The following is a 19586-nucleotide window of genomic DNA, read 5'->3' as shown; positions in this document are numbered from 1 at the left end:
GGTTCACATAGGCCAGTAGTCACATTCCCAGGGACCTACTTCAGCCAAATTACATTAAGAGAACTAGGTAGCTTTCTTAAAAACAAACCATGGAAATGAAGGTTCCTCTTAACTAAAAGCCCAAACCATTTGAAAGTATGCGTGCGTGCACACACACTGGATCACCCAAACACCCTTAACTCTGCCCACCTAGAGCCACCCAGAAAACAACAGGAACACCAGACAGCTCCAGGTTAACCAAATACTTTACCTGGGAATGCCAACAGCTTTTCAGAATTGCTCTTTAACGGAAGTCTCTGCTGCCCTTGAAGGCCACCCAGGGAGTTTGGCAGTCCTCACCAACTGCTCAGTAATGGATCGCAATCTTTCCCAGACAGCATCCCCTTCTTCTGCCAGATCAGCCCCACCTGCGGTTCCCTGCCAGCACCTCCCCCGCATCATGTGTATCTGAGCCACACACTGTCTGCAAACTGCCTGAGGGGCCAGGCTCAATTTGCAAGAGGCTTTCTGATATCACACCTAGACAACGTGTGTATATAACGCACCAGACAAACTGGTATCTGTACATCAAAAAATGGTGTATTATGTAAACTTAAGATACATATGTATTCATTTAGATAAATGTATATAAAATACACCTTGAAAGATGTACCTATAGAACGTACACACTTCAAAATATAGACATATCTATAGTAAGTGGATAGAAGTATATACATTTATTGTTAATTTTATATTCTCACATTACATGTCTGTGTTTCGTATTTTTGCAAGAGCACCAAAAATATCTCCATAATCTCCACAAGCTAAGAAAGTACCTACTGCTTGTGAAGGAGCCGCGGGCTTTGCCGGCAGTAGGTCATTTCCCACTGCACCTGTCAGCTCTAGTGCGTTTCCCCATTGTTTCAGCTAACCCTGCCACAGAGCACTAAAGAAACGGGCTTAGAGTTATGAGGAAACCAAACATTTTTAGAAAAATCCTCAGAGAGAAACAGGGGAAATATTACAGTTTTCCTTAATTTTCCAGAAAAAAAATCAAGCTTTGGCTGAGAGGAAATCGAGATCATTCAGGTGGATCAGACTGTTTGTGATGGATCTGGGGTGGAGAGAAAGGAACTGGGAGCCAGCCTCCAAGTTAACCCTGGAGGGAGGGACTAGTGCTCCCCATAATTATTTTCCTAGTATAAACAGGGGGAAATTATGTCAGTTTTTAATTCTAATGGGAGAAAAAAACCTGGGAGAGGAAAGTATTCGGCTATTCAATTCTCAGCTGTAAACAGGTACCGTATGCTGTCACGTCATACACAGGGGACTGTGTCATCAAGTGAGGAACGCATGGCAGGAGTAAATGGCCCTTTCCCACACAAAAATCCTGCCTTATACACAAGTGGCACGGTGTGGAAAAGAACAAGGTATTACAATGATATGGGGAGGTTTGTACAATATTGTCCAGGAGACAAAGATTAAAAAGCCTAGAGGAGACAGGCCTGATAGAGTCACACAACTGGCTCAAAAAACATACTACGGGTTACATGGAGACAAAGTTCAATTGGACCAGGGGCTAATCGCTGAGGCTACAGGTAGCTGAATAATGCAAAAAGAATCCTATCAAAACTGCTTTAATTGTTAAGTGAATCACCACTGGCCGTTTTCAGGTCTTTTCGGAATTCACTTTCCGCCGTTAGAGTCAATGGGCCCGATCCTCAGCCAGAGTGCCTCCACTGGAGTTAATGGCTAAGGATCAGGCCTATTGAATCGTACTAGCACAAATGCTCATGGACGGCAAATTTCAACACCATACGCACAAGTATTTACAGAAACCAAATAGGAACATTTTCACTTCCAAGTATTTGTCACAGAGGTGCCTGCATGCTCACCCAGTCAGGGATCAGAAACACCACCATGTGACTTTGGACCAATCGTAACCAACCAGCATGGCTCAAATTTCAAATATGGCATATTGAGCTCTCACACCAAAGGATCTATGTATGATCAAGCCACAGAATTAAACTGACCCAATGAAATAAGCAAACTCACAGAAGCTGAGCTCTGCTTGTGGATATTCCACACACAGAAAGAGAAGTTGCATTCATCAGAGACCCGATTTGTTGAGAATTATTTGCTCAGGTCAAGTTTAAACAGTTGAGGTTTTTTCCATTTAAGTTTCAATAAAGGAATTTTGCATGAACAAGCTGAATCAATACCAGAAAAAGACGATGATCTGGCAAGTTCTGAGTCTTGTCACGCCTGGTACGGGGCAACATCTGATGTGAAAGGAAAATGGAGAAGATAAACACACATTTCATGTTCTAATTGCTTAAATGCACACGGCTGGGTGAGGTTGGGATTTTTTTCACTTGTTTGGAGAGCTACAATCTATTTGCTCTGTCTACATACAGTACACTTCCTGCAGGACCTGTTTGTTTATTTACCCATTTGGACCACAAGGAAAGTATTCATTATAAAGCCCCTCTTTAAAGCGAAGAAGAAAACATTCCAACCATACGGCTGACACATGTTAACTTGCAGGTATTCACAGAGCAGGTTCTGTTTTTAAGGCTGTACAAAGACCACCAAGCCGGGAGTTTAGCTCTGCCAGACCTCCCCCAGCCAGCAGCTCTTGCCAGAAAACACAGGTGACAGTCTGAATGATAAAAAGGCATTTACAGGGGAAAAAGGAAAAAACGCACTGGTTTAGTCTGCAGCACCTCAACATAAACTTGCAAGAGGCCTCTGTGTACAACCTACCACACAGACATCCAAGCGGGAGCATTCACACAAATTCACCCTCACCCCCAGTTTTAAAAGACCCATGTCGTCTCTCTGCTGTCCCGTTTTTTTCCACAGGGGAGGAGAAAAAGCCCGGTTTATTCCTATTTAGTTCAGCAGTGCAAAAGGCAAGGGTTAGCTTCATTAAAAGTGAGCCAGCGGATCGAGCTGGACTTTCACTACACAGTTTGTTGCAAAGGAAAGTAACTACACAAGGGCAAATGCAATATGGTATCTGCTTTCTGAAAACTCAGGCCCTAAGTTGCCATGTATGTTTATTACAGGCAAGTGGTGCCACCCAAAGTTAAGGTTGACCAATACTTTCCAGTAGAAGACCTTGTTTTCACTTGCTTATAAACTTTGCCAAAAGTTAACCATTTCAGCTGAAACTACCCATAACAGGTGTTTGCCTCAGGCTGATATTTTTTTGGAAAGTTTCTGCAAAAATAGTTCAATTGTTTCCAAGAATGAGAGTAGGGAAAAACATGTTGTTTTGTCCATGTTAAAAAACAAACAAACAATTCCCCCATCCCTTAAAAAAACAAAAACGTAGTTGAGAAGCTCTAGCATGCCTCCATGCTTCGGTGCAGAGACTTGACATTTTTCACAAGTTCACCTTTGTGTCAGGGACGTGTCGTTTGCCAGCCCCATGAAAAAATGTCCAAATCTGGCCAAGTTATAAGGGTGCACACACACACAAAAAAAATCACAGTTCACACATGCTCAGAAGAGACTTTGTTTTTCAGCTAAATTCTTCTAAGGGTCGATCTGCACTGGCAGGGGCGGCTCCAGAGCCCAGCGGGGCAAGCACCTGCCTGGGGCGGCCCTTTCCCAGGGGCGGGCCGCTGGGGTGGACCTGCGCAGTCATGCCGGCGGAGGTCCGAGCCCCGGGGGCGACGGGACCGGGGACCGGCATGACCGCGGGCGGTGGCTGGTCTCCGCGGCTCGGGCTGACCTCCGCGCCCGGCTACCTGGCAGCTCAGCTCGCGCGCCGCGCCGCGCGCGCGCGCGGCGCCTGCGCTGCTGAGCTCCAGAGCCAGCGCGACCAGGCGGACGCAGTCATGCCCCGCCAGCATGCCTGCTCCTCCGGGGCAGGCTCCTCCCGGGGGCGGCATTGTTGCGCCAAATTTGGCCGGAGTGCACTGGGCATGCTCCACCCGCTCACAATGCCTACACGATGGATGGTCTGTGCAAGGGCCATTGCCTAGTCCAGTACTGAGAGGAGCAGCGAAGGAGGCTTAAAAGCATATCTTGGTGCTGCGAAAGGTTCTGACGCCAGCATGGAAGTCGGTACAATTGGGCCAGACTCTCTCAGCCTCAATTTCTCTTGCGGTGTAATGCTGAGGGCTTCTTCCTCGACCTAGAGTTCTCCCTGTGGGGTGGATGCGTTGCCCACTTACAGCTGTTTATGCCTGGTGCAGAGCTGGGTCTCTCTGCCCTGGAGTGGGGCCGAGGTTAATGCAGCCAGTGTCAGGGATGTTGATGTCAGAGGTTCTGGTACCTTTGTTTCCCTGCTGGAAGTGAGCGTGGTGCCCAGCAGCCAAGGGGCTCGCTGAGACGATAGAGAGGGTTACTCACCTTGTGCAGTACCTGATGTTCTTTGAGATGTGTCCCCCCGTGGGTGCTTCACTTCAGGTGACGGTGTGTCCTGGCACCATTGATTGGAGGTTTTTCCATAGCAATGCTCAGCCGGGCCAGCTGTCTCATGGCACCTGTCTGTCCCATTGAGTGCACATGCGCAGCCCGCCCCCACCCCCCGGTTCCTCCTCTACCGTAGAGTCCTCGTATCAAACTCCAAAGTAGAGGGGAGCAGGGTGGGTAGTGGAGCACCCACAGGGACAACCATCTCCAAGAACCTCAGTTACTGCACAAGGTGAGTAAGCTTCTCTTCTTCTTCTTCGAGTGCTGTCCCTGTGGGTGCTCCACTTCAGGTGAACGTAAAGCAGTACCCATGAAGGATGAGGAGACTTTGGAGGTATATGGCTAACCAAAGTAGAGAGGACCGGAAGGCCAAGTATGCCATCGTCCCTGGAATGTTGTGTAATGGCATAGTTATCAGTAAAGGCAACAAAGAATCCTGTGGCACCTTATAGACTAACAGACGTTCTGCAGCATGAGCTTTCGTGGGTGAATACCCACTTCTTTTCAGTAGAGTGTAGTCACCACACACACAGCATGCCTGTGCATCTTCTATAAACCATATGTGGTTGCTGATGATGCTGCTTTGCTACTAACTACCCTACTTATCAGTAAAGGTATGTTCTGAAGCCCAAGTGGTGGCTTTGCAAATTTCTGAAATGGGTACATTGTGAAGAAAAGCCACAGAAGTTGCCATTGCATGTATGGAATGGGATGTATTGCCCACAGGGGGTTCTATTTCCCTTGTTTTGTAGCACAGACTAATACAGTTTGATATCAATTTTGAAAGTCGTTGTTTGGATATTGCTGACCCTTTGGAATTCCGTTGTCGAGACAAAGAGTCTCGGTGATTTTCGGAAAGATCTCGTCCTGTCCAGGTAGAAGGCTACTGCCCATCTGACATCTAGGGTGCGTAGTTCTGCATCCTGTGAGCACGTGCGCTGTTTGGGATAGAATGTGGGAAGGTGAATGGGTTGGTTGATATGGAAGGCTGATGACACTTCGGGGAGAAATTTTGGATGGGGTCATAATATGACCTTGTCCTTGAAAAAGATGGTGTAGGGTGGGTTGGCCATTAGTGCGCCAATCTCACGAACTCATCTAGTGGAGGTAATGGCTACTAGGAAAACCACCTTCATGGACAGGTGAAATAAGGGGCAGGTAGCCTTTGGTTCGAATGGAGGTCCCATGTGGGGGTGGGAGAATGTATCTCCAGATAGAGGTTTTGTAGACCAAGCATGAAGTGCTTTGTAATAGGGTGTGTGAAAACTGAAAAGCCCTCGATTGTGTCATGGAAAGTATTAATCGCCGCTAGATGAACTTTGATAGAGCTTAGCAATAGTCCTGAATTCTTCAATTCGACCAAATAGTCTAGTACTGGTAGTACATGTAGCAATCTGTTTGTTTGAACACCACGTGGAGAAACGCTTCCATTTCTGCAGGTAAGCAGTGCGTTTAGACTGGCATCTGCTGTTTAGTAAAATATTTTTCACTTGTTCTAAACAGTGGAACCACGGAGGAACCACACTTTCAGGTGGAGCTTCTCTAGTTGTGGACATAGGACTTGTCCGTTGTCCTGCAATAAAATGGGAAAGTCTGTGGCAGACAGATCGACAGATGTAACAAGTAAGGGTACCATGTTTGTCTGGGCCACGCTGGAGCAATCAGAATGATTGTGGCGTTGTCTTTCTTTATTTTGCATAGGACTCTGTGGATTAGTGGTATTGGTAGGAACGTGTACATAAGTGAATTGTCCCACCGAATTAGAAAGGCATCCCCTAGGGATCGGGGGCAGAGTCCTGCTCTGGAACAGAACCGGGTACATTTGCGGTTCCGGGGCATGGCAAATAAGTCGATGGAAGGGAACCCCTATCATCTGAATATTCGGTGGAGGGTTGTGGGGGTCATTTCCGATTCGTGTGCCCGTGAGAAGTGTCTGCTGAGGGTGTCGGCGGTGGTGTTTTGGCATCCAGGAAGGTAAGAGGTTGAGATGTCTATTTTGTAGCGGCTGCACCAGTCCCATAGCATTATGGCTTCGGTGCACAGGGAGTTGGATCGAGCCCCCCCTGGTCTGTTGATGTAGAACATGCATGCTACGTTGTCTGTCATGACTCAGATGGATTTGTTCCTTATTAGGGGGAGGAAGTGATTAGGGGATCCTTGTCTGATCCTGGGAGAAGTGATTTCTCCATTAGGATCATCTTCAGACGGAGGTCCCGGTCTCAGTGGGCTCATGCCCTCAAGTTGCTGCAATGAACACACTTAGAAGGAATGTGCATCTCTCCAAGGCACCTCACACACTGAGTGTGTCCATCGGATCTAGGCATTGCCTGGCAGCAGAAGCCGCATCTCTTAAAACCAGGGGAACCTGGCATAGTCATTAACGTTAATGTTCATGCCCTGAGGGGGGACTATGAACTAAGGAGAACTAACAAATTTTAAGTACTGAAGAAAATTTTTTTAAAACGAACTATGAATCTACAATAAAAGAAAATTTAACTACTAATTTCTATTTTTTTTTTATACTCTAGGGAGAAAGGGCTGTCACACTGCGGAGAGCTCTGTCTTCAGCCAAGGACGGTTGAGAAGGAACTGGAGGGGGGAGGCGGCTGCGCACGTGCACTCAACGGAACAGACAGGCGCCGTGAGACAGCTGGAGAGCGCATGCATGGCCCGGATGAGCACTGCTATGGAAAAGCCTACGATCAACAGTGCCGGGATGCACCACAAGGACAAGCCCTTACAAGGACAGCGTCGAAGAATCCTGGAGGACAGCCAAGGTCCTGGAGCTGAAGTTACCCTCATGGGTTGCTCCAAGAGGGGTAACTTGAGGCTCATATCTCAGGACTTTCGCATGCAAGACAAAAAGGAGCAGCAGATAAGACTTGCTGGGGACATGTGCTTCCCCGAGACAGAACAGGCAGCTGCTGTCTTCTTCTAGGGTGGATTCAGGGTTTAAACCTCGAAGATTTGGAGTCCACCATAGCTAGCGGTTGTCTCACCGCACTGTACAGGGAGGTCTCCCCTCTGTCTGTTCTAACTGCTCTCTCTTTTTTTTTGGTGTGGGGGTGGGGAGACACACAAATTATATTGGAATTGGAAAAGGTTCAGAAAAAGGGCAACAAAAATGAATAGGAGTATGGAACGGCTGCCGTATGAGGAGAGATTAATAAGACTGGGACTTTTCACCTTGGAAAAGAGATGGCTAAGGGGAGATAAGATTGAAGTCTATAAAATCATGACTGGTGTGGAGAAAATAGATAAGGAAGTGATGTTTACTACATCTCATAAAACAAGAACTAGGGGTCACCAAATGAAATTAATGGGCAGCAGGTTTAAAACAAATAAAAGGAAGTATTTCTTTACACAACACACATTCAACCTGTGGAACTCCTTGCCAGAGGATGTTGTGAAGGCCAAGACCATAACAGAGTTCAAAAAAGAACTAGATACATTCATGGAGGATAGGTCCATCAATGGCTATTAGGCAGGATGGACAGGGATGGTGTCCCTAGTCTCTGTTTGCCAGAAGCTGGGAATGGGCAAGAGGGGATGGATCACTTGCTGATTCCCTGCTCTGTTCATTCCCTCTGGGGCACCTGGCATTGGCCGCTGTCATCAGACAGGATACTGGGCTAGATGGACCTTTGGTCTGACCCAGTAGGGCCATTCTTATGTTCTTAGAGAAAATTAAAATAAAGAAAGGAATAAAAAGGAATCAGGGATGAACCTTCTTTACTGAGGTAAGGTTTGAAAGTCAGAACCGAGTCAGATACAGTCCCCCTCACGTCTCATTGCCACGAGTGGTAAGAGGGAATCGAAGGGTGCAGGACCGCTTAGCTCTTTACGTCCTGTTATGGGAGCATGAGGTGACTCAGGACACATGCGTGGCCCAGACACAGCCTGGTAGGCAAAAGATTCCAAGCGCATGCATGGGGTGCATGTGCAGCTCCAGTGGGATCCACACAGACATGGACTCGAGGGAGAACATGTATTTTATGGAGTCAGAAAAAATCTGCAGTAGGATGAAGTCTGACAAGTGATCTTAGCCAAGAACCACATTTTTTCATATATTATATATACAATAAAAATGATTTGGGGGGGGAAATTATAAGTAGGGCTATATTTGTTAAAGAGGCCTCAGCTTGGCCTCTAATTTACTGCCCACCATCAATTGAGGGTGAAAATGACAGCATTCAGCCGAGGAGGCCTCATTTGTGGGGACAATCAAGCCGTGAGCCATCTACCATAAATGCTATCCTTTGTGCCTGCAACTGACTGTGGGCACGATATTATTGATACATCCTGTGTACTATAAACACACATTGCGCACGCGCACACACAAATCCATACCTATTGCACAGACCCCCATTCTCCACTCTGCCAGCACAAATTCACAAAAGGGGTTTTGGGGTGTCAATGATAAGCTCTGTAAAGCAGAAAAGTTGCTGTATTATTTTTTTAAACAGAAATTCTGCCAGGGTAGAGCTTTGGAAATATTCTGGAAACGGAACAAATGAAAATCGACTATGTTATTTCATGTAGATCACTATTTTTCCACTGAAAGTTTCCTGGGGATTGTAAGCAAGCCAACGTTGAGCACGTACTGCATTGATATTAACACCTGCCTATACAGCATGCGTGTTCGAAGAGCACAGGCTCTGATCCTCCCTCTGCTACCGACTGTGCTCATAAGGGAAAAGGGAATAAGGACTCTTTTTCCATTTCCCCTGCAGGCAGCAGCAAGGCAGGATTCCAACCTAGTGCTCGAGAGAGAGTGCCAGAAAAGGGGACTGGCTACCGTGCTGGCCAGCACCACAGAGCCCCAAGGGTGTGAGGCCTGCCAGCTGTGGGGTGTGAGCATGCCCCCAAGCCAGCTACAGCCTCTGCAGCTGTCTGCAGCGTGCTGGCCTTTGCTGCATGCTGATCCTTTTAAGAGAAGCAATACTGTGCACTTCTCCTTGAGGTGCAGGTGTTCACCATGAGCCATCCAGCCCCACACTGGCAGAATGGCTCCTGTAATTAACACACGGCCAGCACTGTTCCACTTCTCCCTCACCACTCCAAGGGTCTCCTAGAACTAACAATTTGGCCCTCAAGTTATCTTTAACCTCATAAAGGAGGCTTTATTTTATTTATTTATTTATTTTTAAAAAGGAAAAACTTTCTCACAGGTGCCATGTTTTGGATCCTGCATAGAGAAGCAAGATCTTCTATTGAGTCACACTGGTATCAGGGTCTAGGGATTTAGCCCAGTGGTTTGAGCATTGGCCTACTAAACCCAGGGTTGTGAGTTCAATTCTTGAGAGGGCCACTTAGGGATCTGGGGCAAAATCAGTACTTGGTCCTGCTAGTGAAGGCAGGGGGCTGGACTCAATGACCTTTCAGGGTCCCTTCCAGTTCTAAGAGATAGATAGTTATGTAGGGGTATTCTGCTGACTCACCATGGCACCAATACCGAGGTGGTCCCATTAGCTCCAATCTCTCACAGGCAGAGGGAACAGAAGGTCCTGCAGGGAAAATCCCTAGGAACAGCCGAGCTCAGGGTAAATTTTAGACCAAGTCTGTTTCTTGCTGCTTAAGTTTACATTATAGGTAACTCCCCTGGAAGACAGCAAGTTTGGAGCATCTTAGTGTAATGTGTGTATTGTGCCGGGGCAGAGTGGGACTGTCACAAGTTTATAGACCTGTTCCGCTGGAATTCAGAATTGGGATAGTGTTAGAGAGTTGCGTGGGATTTGGGGGCCATTTTAACTGCCAAAAAGATCAACTTTTTCACACACAAAGTGTGTTTTTCCTTCTGTGAAGAAATAAACCCTGGAAAAACCTTTCCCAGGTTTAAACAAACAATAGCAAGGGTGTATGACCTCTTGACTTTGCAAGGACACAAACAGTGCAGTATTTTCCATACACATAATACATAAGACAAAAATAATGGCAGTTTTCACCGACCATCATTCAGATGCACTAGGGAACCTTGCTTTTCGGAAGCTCTAGAACTTGTTTTCTTTGCCAACAGACTTTGCTATAACATAACAGAACTTCTAGTGGGAATATCAGTTACTCATTCACATTTAATATATTATCAAGCCTGAAGTTCTGTGAGCCGAGTTATGGACTGGTTAATAAGAATTAGCGCGCTCATAGTATCTTCCATCAGATAGTTCTAAGCACTTTACAAACATTGATTAGTCTCCCAACAGTCCTGGGCAGAGGAGGAAACTGAGGCACAGAGAAATGAAATTACTTGCCCAAGGTCATGAAGGAAGGCATGGTAGAGCTGGTAACAGAACGCCAGAATCCTGACACTGCATCCTGTTCTTGAACCACAAGACTCGTGTCTTCTCTAGAAATCTTGCACTACTGGATGGCTTCTCTGGGGTGTGATCTTTTCATATCCAAAGCAACAATCATACTTCAACCAACTGTGAATTGGTTAAGCTGTTGTTAAAGGATATTCCCCCCCCCCCCTTTATAGCTGATGCTCACTTTAAGACATTCAATCAATTCAAATTGATTTAAGCGTCTCCCCATCCAAAGGCGCACTGATGTAATTAAACCAGTTTAAAACTCACATCTTCAATTAAACTGGCACTACGTTGCGTGTAGACCAGGCCCCTATGCTATGTGGAATGACAGGCACTCTGTGCTCCCCAGGTGATCCCACAACCTGCCAGTAATCATAATCTTCCTCGGCAACATGCTGCACCATAGCTGGCCCTAGGAGCCGAGGTTTTAACTGCTAGGCAAGGTGTTTTCTGCTTGTGTATGTTAAAATACAATGAAAACAAAATGTGGATCCCTCACTGATGCTGCAACAATGAAAAAAGACAAGTTATTCCTACCACCACATCCCCAAGTTCCAATATTAACACAGTGTAAATATTGCAATACCAAGGAAGTACACTGTGTCAGTGCTTCCTGGCACAGTACAACAGCTTCACTGTTCACTTCAGGCCCTGCTGTTAGTTTTAACCACACTCAAACTTAAACAAGGCATCTGAGCTTCTCCAGCCCCAGCGCGGAATTGAAGAAATGTAAAATCTTAATGAAAGTTTTCTCTCTACACTGAAAAACAATCATATAAACGTCAGTACTTTTGAGGCAAAAATATTCCACAGGATCTTTCAAAAGTCCTGGAATACTGCTACTGAGCATGGAAAGATCTGAGTATGTACTGTCCTTCCCTTCCCCCAGAAAAGAAAAACAAGCTGAGAATGCCCACCAGTGCCGGAAGCCTGAAAACCGGGTTATTCACTGTGGCAGGAATCCCATTTTCCAAGCATGGCAATACTGTACTGTGATTGGCTCTCTTGCAGTTGGTTATTGGTTGAATAATAAACATGTAGCTGAATAAAGCTAAACTAGCAGCCACCTGTGGTTGGTAATTGAGTTTTGTTATCAAGCCTTGAAAATGTTAACTAAATGGTCTGATACATGAAGCCAAGAAGTTAATCATAATTTAAAGGGCTTAGAAAATAAAACCTAATTTAAGAGATGTGGGCATGTTTAGCATACAGCTAAAGGACAGCCAATGATCACTGCACAAATGAAGAGGCCAGGGAGCCATTACAGGCATGGAGAACAGAATTGGCATTTCCATAACAGAAAGTGCAATCCTGCTCTTGCTGAAGTCAAACCTTAACCTGGCTTCATGCTACAAGCCTTAAAAATATTACGAGCCAAATTTTCAAAAATGAGATCTAATTTTGCACAGGCCTTTTATGGATGCTGTGACATTATGAGTGTGATATAATATCTCATTCAAAGATGACAGGGCCAGAAAGAGTTAATTAACTCACCTCACCGACTGACCTGACCCATGGGTGAACCTTAAGGACTGGTTAGGAAGATATGTAAATGAATAGAGCTTTGAAATGCAGTCTGCATTGTTAGAGATCTCAAGGATAGATGTTTGATCAGGTCTTGTGATGTAAGCAAACAAGTCTTGTCTATTGCTATAGTTTTAATTCAAAGATCAAAAAAGGAATATTAACATTTATGATGATACTTGAGTGAAATAGTATTATTGTCTATGTGTCTCTTTGAAGGTTGTGGTAACCTGTATCTGAACTGTTTAATGGATAAATTACTCTGTGCTAATTGCCAGGATGTTTGGGAGAAGGAGTTAAGCCTGTTGTTTTCTCAGGAGGAAAGGCTGCTGGAAATGTATAAAAACCCTGGGACACGATCCTTCTTCATCTCAAATCTGCTTTGGGTTTCAAGAGGGGGAAACCTTAAGCCACAAGGATTGAGATCCCCAATCATTGACTGGAGCCACCCTGAATATGGAAATTGCACTATAACCTATGGACTATTTCAAAAAGGACTTTTGGCAACTACAGGCTCACCTCTACTATGTATCTGAACCTCAAGAACTGAATTCAAGTCTGTATGTATATTGATCTTTTAACCAACACTCACTCTTTTCTTTTTAAATAAATTTTAGCTTAGTTAATAAGAATTGACTATAGCGTGTATTTTGGGTAAGATCTAAGTTATAATTGGACCTGGGAGTGTGGCTGATCCTTTGGGATTGGAAGAACTTTTTCTTTTATATAATGAGATCAGGTTTTCAGGAATCATCATCATATCTGACAGGTGTGTCTGGACAGAGGCCTAAGACTGGGTACTTTAAGGGAACTGCGTGGTTTGGACTTCTAAGTGACCAGTGAGGTACTAGAGAAGCTGTTTTCTGCTGGTTGGTAAATCTAAGTATTGAAATAACCACCAGCGTTTGGGGTTTGTCTGCCCCGTTTTGTTTGCAGTTCACCCTGACTGGGGGACCTCAGCTGGCTCCCACGGGCAGCACCGTCACAGATGCCAATAAAAAAAATGCTGATTTCTATCCCTCTGAAATTATTATTTGTATACACACAGGGACCAGGACTGAGCTATGTGAGGCACTGATGGCCCAGAGTTTACCAGCTACGTTTAAGACAAGACACAGACAAGGAGGGCACAATATAGGCAGTGAAAGGCATGAGACATCTAACATTCTCATTTGCGCCTGTAAAACTAAATGGGTTGAGGCCTTTGTGAAAATATGGCCCGATGTGTTCACTTAGGAAAGAAAGGCGCAAACTACGTTTCACTCTGATGTCATGTGACCCACAAACAAATGCCACCTGCCTTCCAAAATGAACTATAACCGAGCACTGGGAGCTTTGGCTGCTCCAAGTACCAGCTATCCGTGGCCAATCAAGATTTGTTACCAATGCCTATGATTAATTTAACTGATCCCAAGTGCCAGTCCCAGCAATAGAGAAGCACTACACTCAACAGCGGAGAGAGTGTCCCCTGGGGATTTGTCACTGATTTTCCATTTAAAAGAGACACACAAACAGTCCTGATCCTGCAGACTTTCCACATGTGGAACCTCCAAGCAATACCCAAGAGAGGGCATGCATCATGAGAACCTGTATTTGTGCCTTCCTTTGTGATCAAGGCCACTACAAGTTCCTTCCTTCCTCAATGTTCTCTCTCCTGTCAGTTTCTCTGCTAAGATATATGGCTATGAATTCAACATCTAGTTATGACCTTTAGCCTCCATCTCACTTCAAAGGGGGAAAATATATCTGAGAACTTAGTGAACATTCACTATCTGGAGTGGGCATGACAGATGCCACAGAAGATCTAGGAACTGAAAGTCGTCCCCAGGCTGAACTACTAGCTGTGTTTGGTTTAAGGTAAACACGTTGATTTTTTTTCCTGTTTCATGAAATGTTATAGCCAGGATCACTCTCGTCTTCCATAAATGGATGTTTTCCTTACCCTTGGTGGGTGGTCTCAGAGTTTCCACATAGGAACAACACAAACTAAGAACACAGGATGCTACAGAAATAGTGGGTGGGGAGGAGGAGAGAAAAGGTGATTACTGAGCACGTACTGGAGAAAAAGAAATAGGCCGGAAATGTATTTACATCTCTACCCGGTGAGGAAACCCTAGAAAAAATGACTAGCCTAGGAAGTACAGCTGCATAGGTAGAAGTAAGGGACACGGTGAGATTATCAGAACAGAGGCAAATTTGTCTGCTTTTTAATTCTGCTGTTGCGGGATTTAAAACAAAGGCTCAGAAATTAATAGAAATCAGAGCTTTTTAAACACAGCTAAGTGTTTGGACAAGTTATTTGATTTTAGAAACGGATGCAAAACGCTGCAGATAGACAGCTACGTATCACATTAAAGGTCTGGCATCATCACCTCCCTCTGCCCATTCCTTACCTGTTTTCTGCAAGGAAGTCCACCACGTACTTCTTCAGGCAGTATAGATGGGCATCCGCCAGCCCTGTCCTGATGTGCATTCGAGGATGCCTGGAAGGGAAAAGAAAACGGAACTCACACCACAGCCATTTTTAAGAGCTCTACCTTGTTGTTAAAGCAATGGATGGTAAAAGTTTACAAGGGGCAAACGTATTCCTACCCACCTACTGCAGGCTTCACAAAGAGACCATCACTGGAATCTGTCTATAAACGTACACCTGCTGGCTCTGCACTGACCAACTACACAGGAAAACACTTCCCCCCAAAAGTCATTATTTCTGCTACCTTTCCTTCGTAAGCGGAGATTGTACGCTGCTGGGGAGAAAGCCAAGGTAACAGGCCCAGCCTATTCCAACTTACACCGAGTAATGTCAGGGTGCTGTCATTTAAAGACTAACCTGTGGGCACTGCAGCTCCAGCCCCCTTTAATGTCATACTCCTCTAATGAACACAACTCGCTTCAAGGAGGCAACAATTGTATTTCTTCCAACACCACGTTGGGGGGGCCTTTGAGAGAAGGGGGTGGCTCACCTTTCCCACTGGAACACCACACTAGGTCACAGCTCGTGGTTCTGTGATGTAGTCACACAGAACAGGCCCTTGCTGACCAGCTGTGAATGCGGAGGTCCTACCTATGACTGGTCACAGCGAGAGCATTTCTGGTAACTCTCAGTATTCTCTATTGATTCGAATCTGTGTTAAGAACAAAGGACAGTTCACATCCTCTAGAGCAGTGAGGCCCATTTATCCCTTCCTCCTGCACACCCTCTTTCCCTTTAAAGACGGGGTGAAGCCCTGTACTGAAGGACTTGGCATTTCACATTGATTTTACTTTCCCCTCCATACTAAACTCGTCTCATTCAAAAATGTTCTAGCACAAGGAGAGGGATGTCAGATCATCTTTCCTATTGCCAGAGCAGAACACGGGGACTGTGCTAGGCTAGTCAATAACAATAAAACACTATCAAGTATTTTTAACGAGCCTCATCAAGCAAGAAGGGTTAGTAAGGAGGGAAACTCCCACCCACACCTGAATCTGACTTTATTTTTAGCTCTTTCCCCTTTGATGTCTGAATTCAATTATGAAGCTTGACCCAACACATCCTACCAGTGTGTGCTCCCCTCTACGCCACCCCACACCCTTGTTCTGCTTTCACCAGGATCAAGAGCACTTGCCTTTTTATTTGTGTGTGTTAGGCCAGGAAAAGGATCACTTACAACTCTGGGCAGGTTGTCTTGGGATGAGGTGGAAAGAGATGTTCTCTGTACAGAGCATGACAGAAACCCACAATACTAGTAGGCAGGGAACATTCTTTACACCTGACTACGGTGAGTGTTCTGTTGAAAGTGTTTTTCTGTGTATGTCCCTTATTTATTGGATTGGACTGGACTATCAAGGCACATAAGCAGGACAATTCTACTTTCATTTAGGAGCATTTCTCAAGTGTGTCATTCAGCCCAAGCTAAGGGTATTATGAACTAGGTATTCATTGTCTTAACATCCCACTTGTAAAGGAAAGATCTTACAATAATAGTGTAACACTTTATTGTAATGTAAAGCGTGTTACACTAAAAACTGATATGTAAACGTGGAGGGGATTACTTCACTAACAAAAACATGAGCTCACCTACTAATGCTCCAGGACCGATGTTATCAACGGGCCGGAAGTGGCTATGAAAGGAAGCCCTAATAGCAATGTTCTCTCTGCAAAGAGGATAGGGAATCCCACTAGTTTTAAAAAGAGTTTTGAGGTCTTGCATTTGAAAGCCAGAGGGCTCCCTCCTGCACAGCATCCTGGGAAAAGGTTTCCTCCTTTCTATGGAGGATGGAGAATTCTGATAGGCTCTCTCACGAAAACAGGTTTGCAAAAGGCCAGGACCATTCCCCCCGAGACAATATGAAGATGACACAGCGAAAGGAAAGGGAGCACACAGAAGGGGGGGGGGGGGGAGAGAAATGATGGGAGGAGACAACAGATGTGCGAGAAAGGAAGAGGGAAAAGACAGTGAGCAACAGAAAGACAGAAAAAGCAGGGGGACAGCAGGGAAAACAACGCGAGACAATTCCTAGCTTTAGGGTTTAAGTCAAGGAGCCCCATTCCTCTACACAATGCTGGGTTTCCCTTTCCTGAATGCACATGGCCTGGCAATCCCCGTTAAGTGCAAAGGTGAAGAGTGGAGGCTGCCTGGGCTACAAAGGTCTAGTAAATACTATCAGGGTGGCTTGCCCTAAAGGCTGGAAGGCCTGGGGCCAGCCGCCAGCCAACCCTGATTACTATGGAGCCGCACCTGGGAGAGATCAGGTGATTGCCCTACAAAGAGCAGCAGGAAGCTGCAGAGAAAGGGAGGGAAGCTCAGGAAACTGCACAGAGAAAGGCTCCTGCAGGGAACACGCGGACATCAGGGAAGTTTGGAGGCCAGAGCCCACGAGGCTCCTGGGAGAACCGAGACTGAGTTTGGGCTTGAGGCCAGAGCCAGACGGCTGAGCTCCAGCTAGGAAGAGCTGGGAGGACGGGCTGTGAGAACAGACTGGGAAGATGAGCTCTGGCTAGAAGATGCCAGAGCTAAGTTTGAGCTTTTGGGTTGTGGTGATGAACTTTAATTTGGGACCCTGAGGATTTTTGAACTGTTTGTAAAAGCAGCAAAGAGTCTTGTGGCACCTTATAGACTAACAGAAGTTTTGAAGCATGAGCTTTCATGGGTGAATACCCACTTCATCAGATGCATGTAGTGGAAATTTCCAGGGGCAAGTATATATAAGCAAGCAAGAAGCAGGCTAGAGATAACGAGGTTAGTTCAATCAGGGAGGATGAGGCTCTCTTCTAGCAGCTGAGGTGTGAAAACCAAGGGAGGAGAAACTGGTTCTGTAATTGGCAAGCCATTCACAGTCTTTATTTAATCCTGAGCTGATGGTGTCAAATTTGCAGATGAACTGGAGCTCAGCAGTTTCTCTTTGAAGTCTGGTCCTGAAGTTTTTTTGCTGCAGGATGGCCACCTTAAGATCTGCTATGGTGTGGCCAGGGAGGTTGAAGTGTTCTCCTACAGGTTTTTGTATATTGCCATTCCTAATATCTGATTTGTGTCCATTTATCCTTTTCCGTAGAGACTGTCCAGTTTGGCCGATGTACATAGCAGAGGGGCATCGCTGGCATATGATGGCGTATATTACATTGGTGGACGTGCAGGTGAATGAACCAGTGATGGTGTGGCTGATCTGGTTAGGTCCTGTGATGGTGTTGCTGGTGTAGATATGTGGGCAGAGTTGGCATCGAGGTTTGTTGCATGGATTGGTTCCTGAGTTAGAGTTACTATGGTGCAGTGTGCAGTTACTGGTGAGAATATGCTTCAGGTTGGCAGGTTGTCTGTGGGCGAGGACTGGCCTGCCACCCAAGGCCTGTGAAAGTGTGGGATCATTGTCCAGGATGGGTTGTAGATCCCTGATGATGCGTTGGAGGGGTTTTAGCTGGGGACTGTATGTGATGGCCAGTGGAGTCCTGTTGGTTTCTTTCTTGGGTTTGTCTTGCAGTAGGAGGCTTCTGGGTACACGTCTGTCTCTGTTATCCGTTTCCTTATTTCCTCGTGTGGGTATTGTAGTTTTGAGAATGCTTGATGGAGATTTTGTAGGTGTTGGTCTCTGTCTGAGGGGTTAGAGCAGATGCGGTTGTACCTCAGTGCTTGGCTGTAGACAATGGATCTTGTGGTGTGCCCGGGATGGAAGCTGGAGGCATGAAGGTAGGCATAGCGGTCGGTAGGTTTTCGGTATAGGGTGGTGTTAATGTGACCATCACTTGTTTGCACCGTGGTGTCTAGGAAGTGGACCTCCCGTGTAGATTGGTCCAGGCTGAGGTTGATGGTGGGGTGGAAGCTGTTGAAATCGTGATGGAATTTTTCCAGAGTCTCCTTCTCATGGGTCCAGATGATGAAGATGTCGTCAATGTAGCGCAGGTAGAGAAGGGGTGTGAGTGGATGGGAGCTGAGGAAGCGTTGTTCCAGGTCAGCCATAAAAATATTGGCATATTGTGGGGCCATGCGGGTGCCCATAGTGGTGCCACTGGTCTGGAGATATATATTGTCATCAAATTTGAAATAGTTGTGTGAGAGGATAAAAGGCACAGAGCTCAGCAACCAGTTGTGCTGTGGCATCATCAGGGATACTGTTCCTGACAGCTTGTATTCCATCTGTGTGTGGGATGTTTGTGTAGAGAGCCTCCACATCCATGGTGGCTAGGATGGTGTTTTCTGGAAGGTCACCAATGCATTGTAGTTTCCTCAGGAAATCAGTGGTGTCATGGAGATAGCTGGGAGGGCTGGTGGTATAGGGTCTGAGTAAAGAGTCCACATATCCAGACAGTCCTTCAGTGAGAGTGCCAATGCCCGAGATGATGGGGCGTCCAGGATTTCCGGGTTTGTGGATCTTGGGTAGTAGATAGAATAACCCTGGTCGGGGCTCTAAGGGTATGTTGATTTGTTCCGGTGTTAGTGTAGGGAGTGTCCTGAGTAGATGGTGCAGTTTCTTGGTGTATTCCTCAGTGGGATCTGAGGGAAGTGGCCTGTAGAATTTGGTATTGGAGAGTTGTCTGGCGGCCTCCTTTCTCCTCCCTTGGTTTTCACACCTCAGCTGCTAGAAGAGGGCCTCATCCTCCCTGATTGAACTAACCTCGTTATCTCTAGCCTGCTTCTTGCTTGCTTATATATACCTGCCCCTGGAGATTTCCACTACATGCATCCGATGAAGTGGATATTCACCCATGAAAGCTCATGCTCCAAAACGTCTGTTAGTCTATCAGGTGCCACAAGACTCTGCTGCTTTTACAGATCCAGACTAACACGGCTCCCCCTCTGATACTGAACTGTTTGTGTTATTAAACCAGATCCAGGCAGGTGTGGCTTTAACCCAGAGAGAAGCCTATGTACCGTT

At 46.0% G+C, this 19586-nt stretch overlaps 1 protein-coding gene across 2 annotated transcripts in view; it reads right to left on the bottom strand.

Moving 5' to 3' along the window:
* EIF2B3 (eukaryotic translation initiation factor 2B subunit gamma) overlaps positions 1 to 19586 on the bottom strand; it is a 140639-nt gene that overhangs the window by 52727 nt on the left and 68326 nt on the right. For both annotated transcript variants that reach the window (XM_039485799.1, XM_039485800.1), the window contains one exon: positions 14630 to 14719. In XM_039485799.1, the coding sequence (XP_039341733.1) occupies positions 14630 to 14719 (90 nt within the window). The remainder of the gene's footprint in view (positions 1 to 14629; positions 14720 to 19586) is intronic.

The sequence above is a fragment of the Mauremys reevesii genome, linkage group 8 (genome assembly GCF_016161935.1).
Source record: "Mauremys reevesii isolate NIE-2019 linkage group 8, ASM1616193v1, whole genome shotgun sequence".
Taxonomy (NCBI): domain Eukaryota; kingdom Metazoa; phylum Chordata; order Testudines; family Geoemydidae; genus Mauremys; species Mauremys reevesii.
The sequence above is the reverse complement of the archived record's forward strand: the minus strand, read 5'-3'. Positions and strand labels throughout refer to the sequence as shown.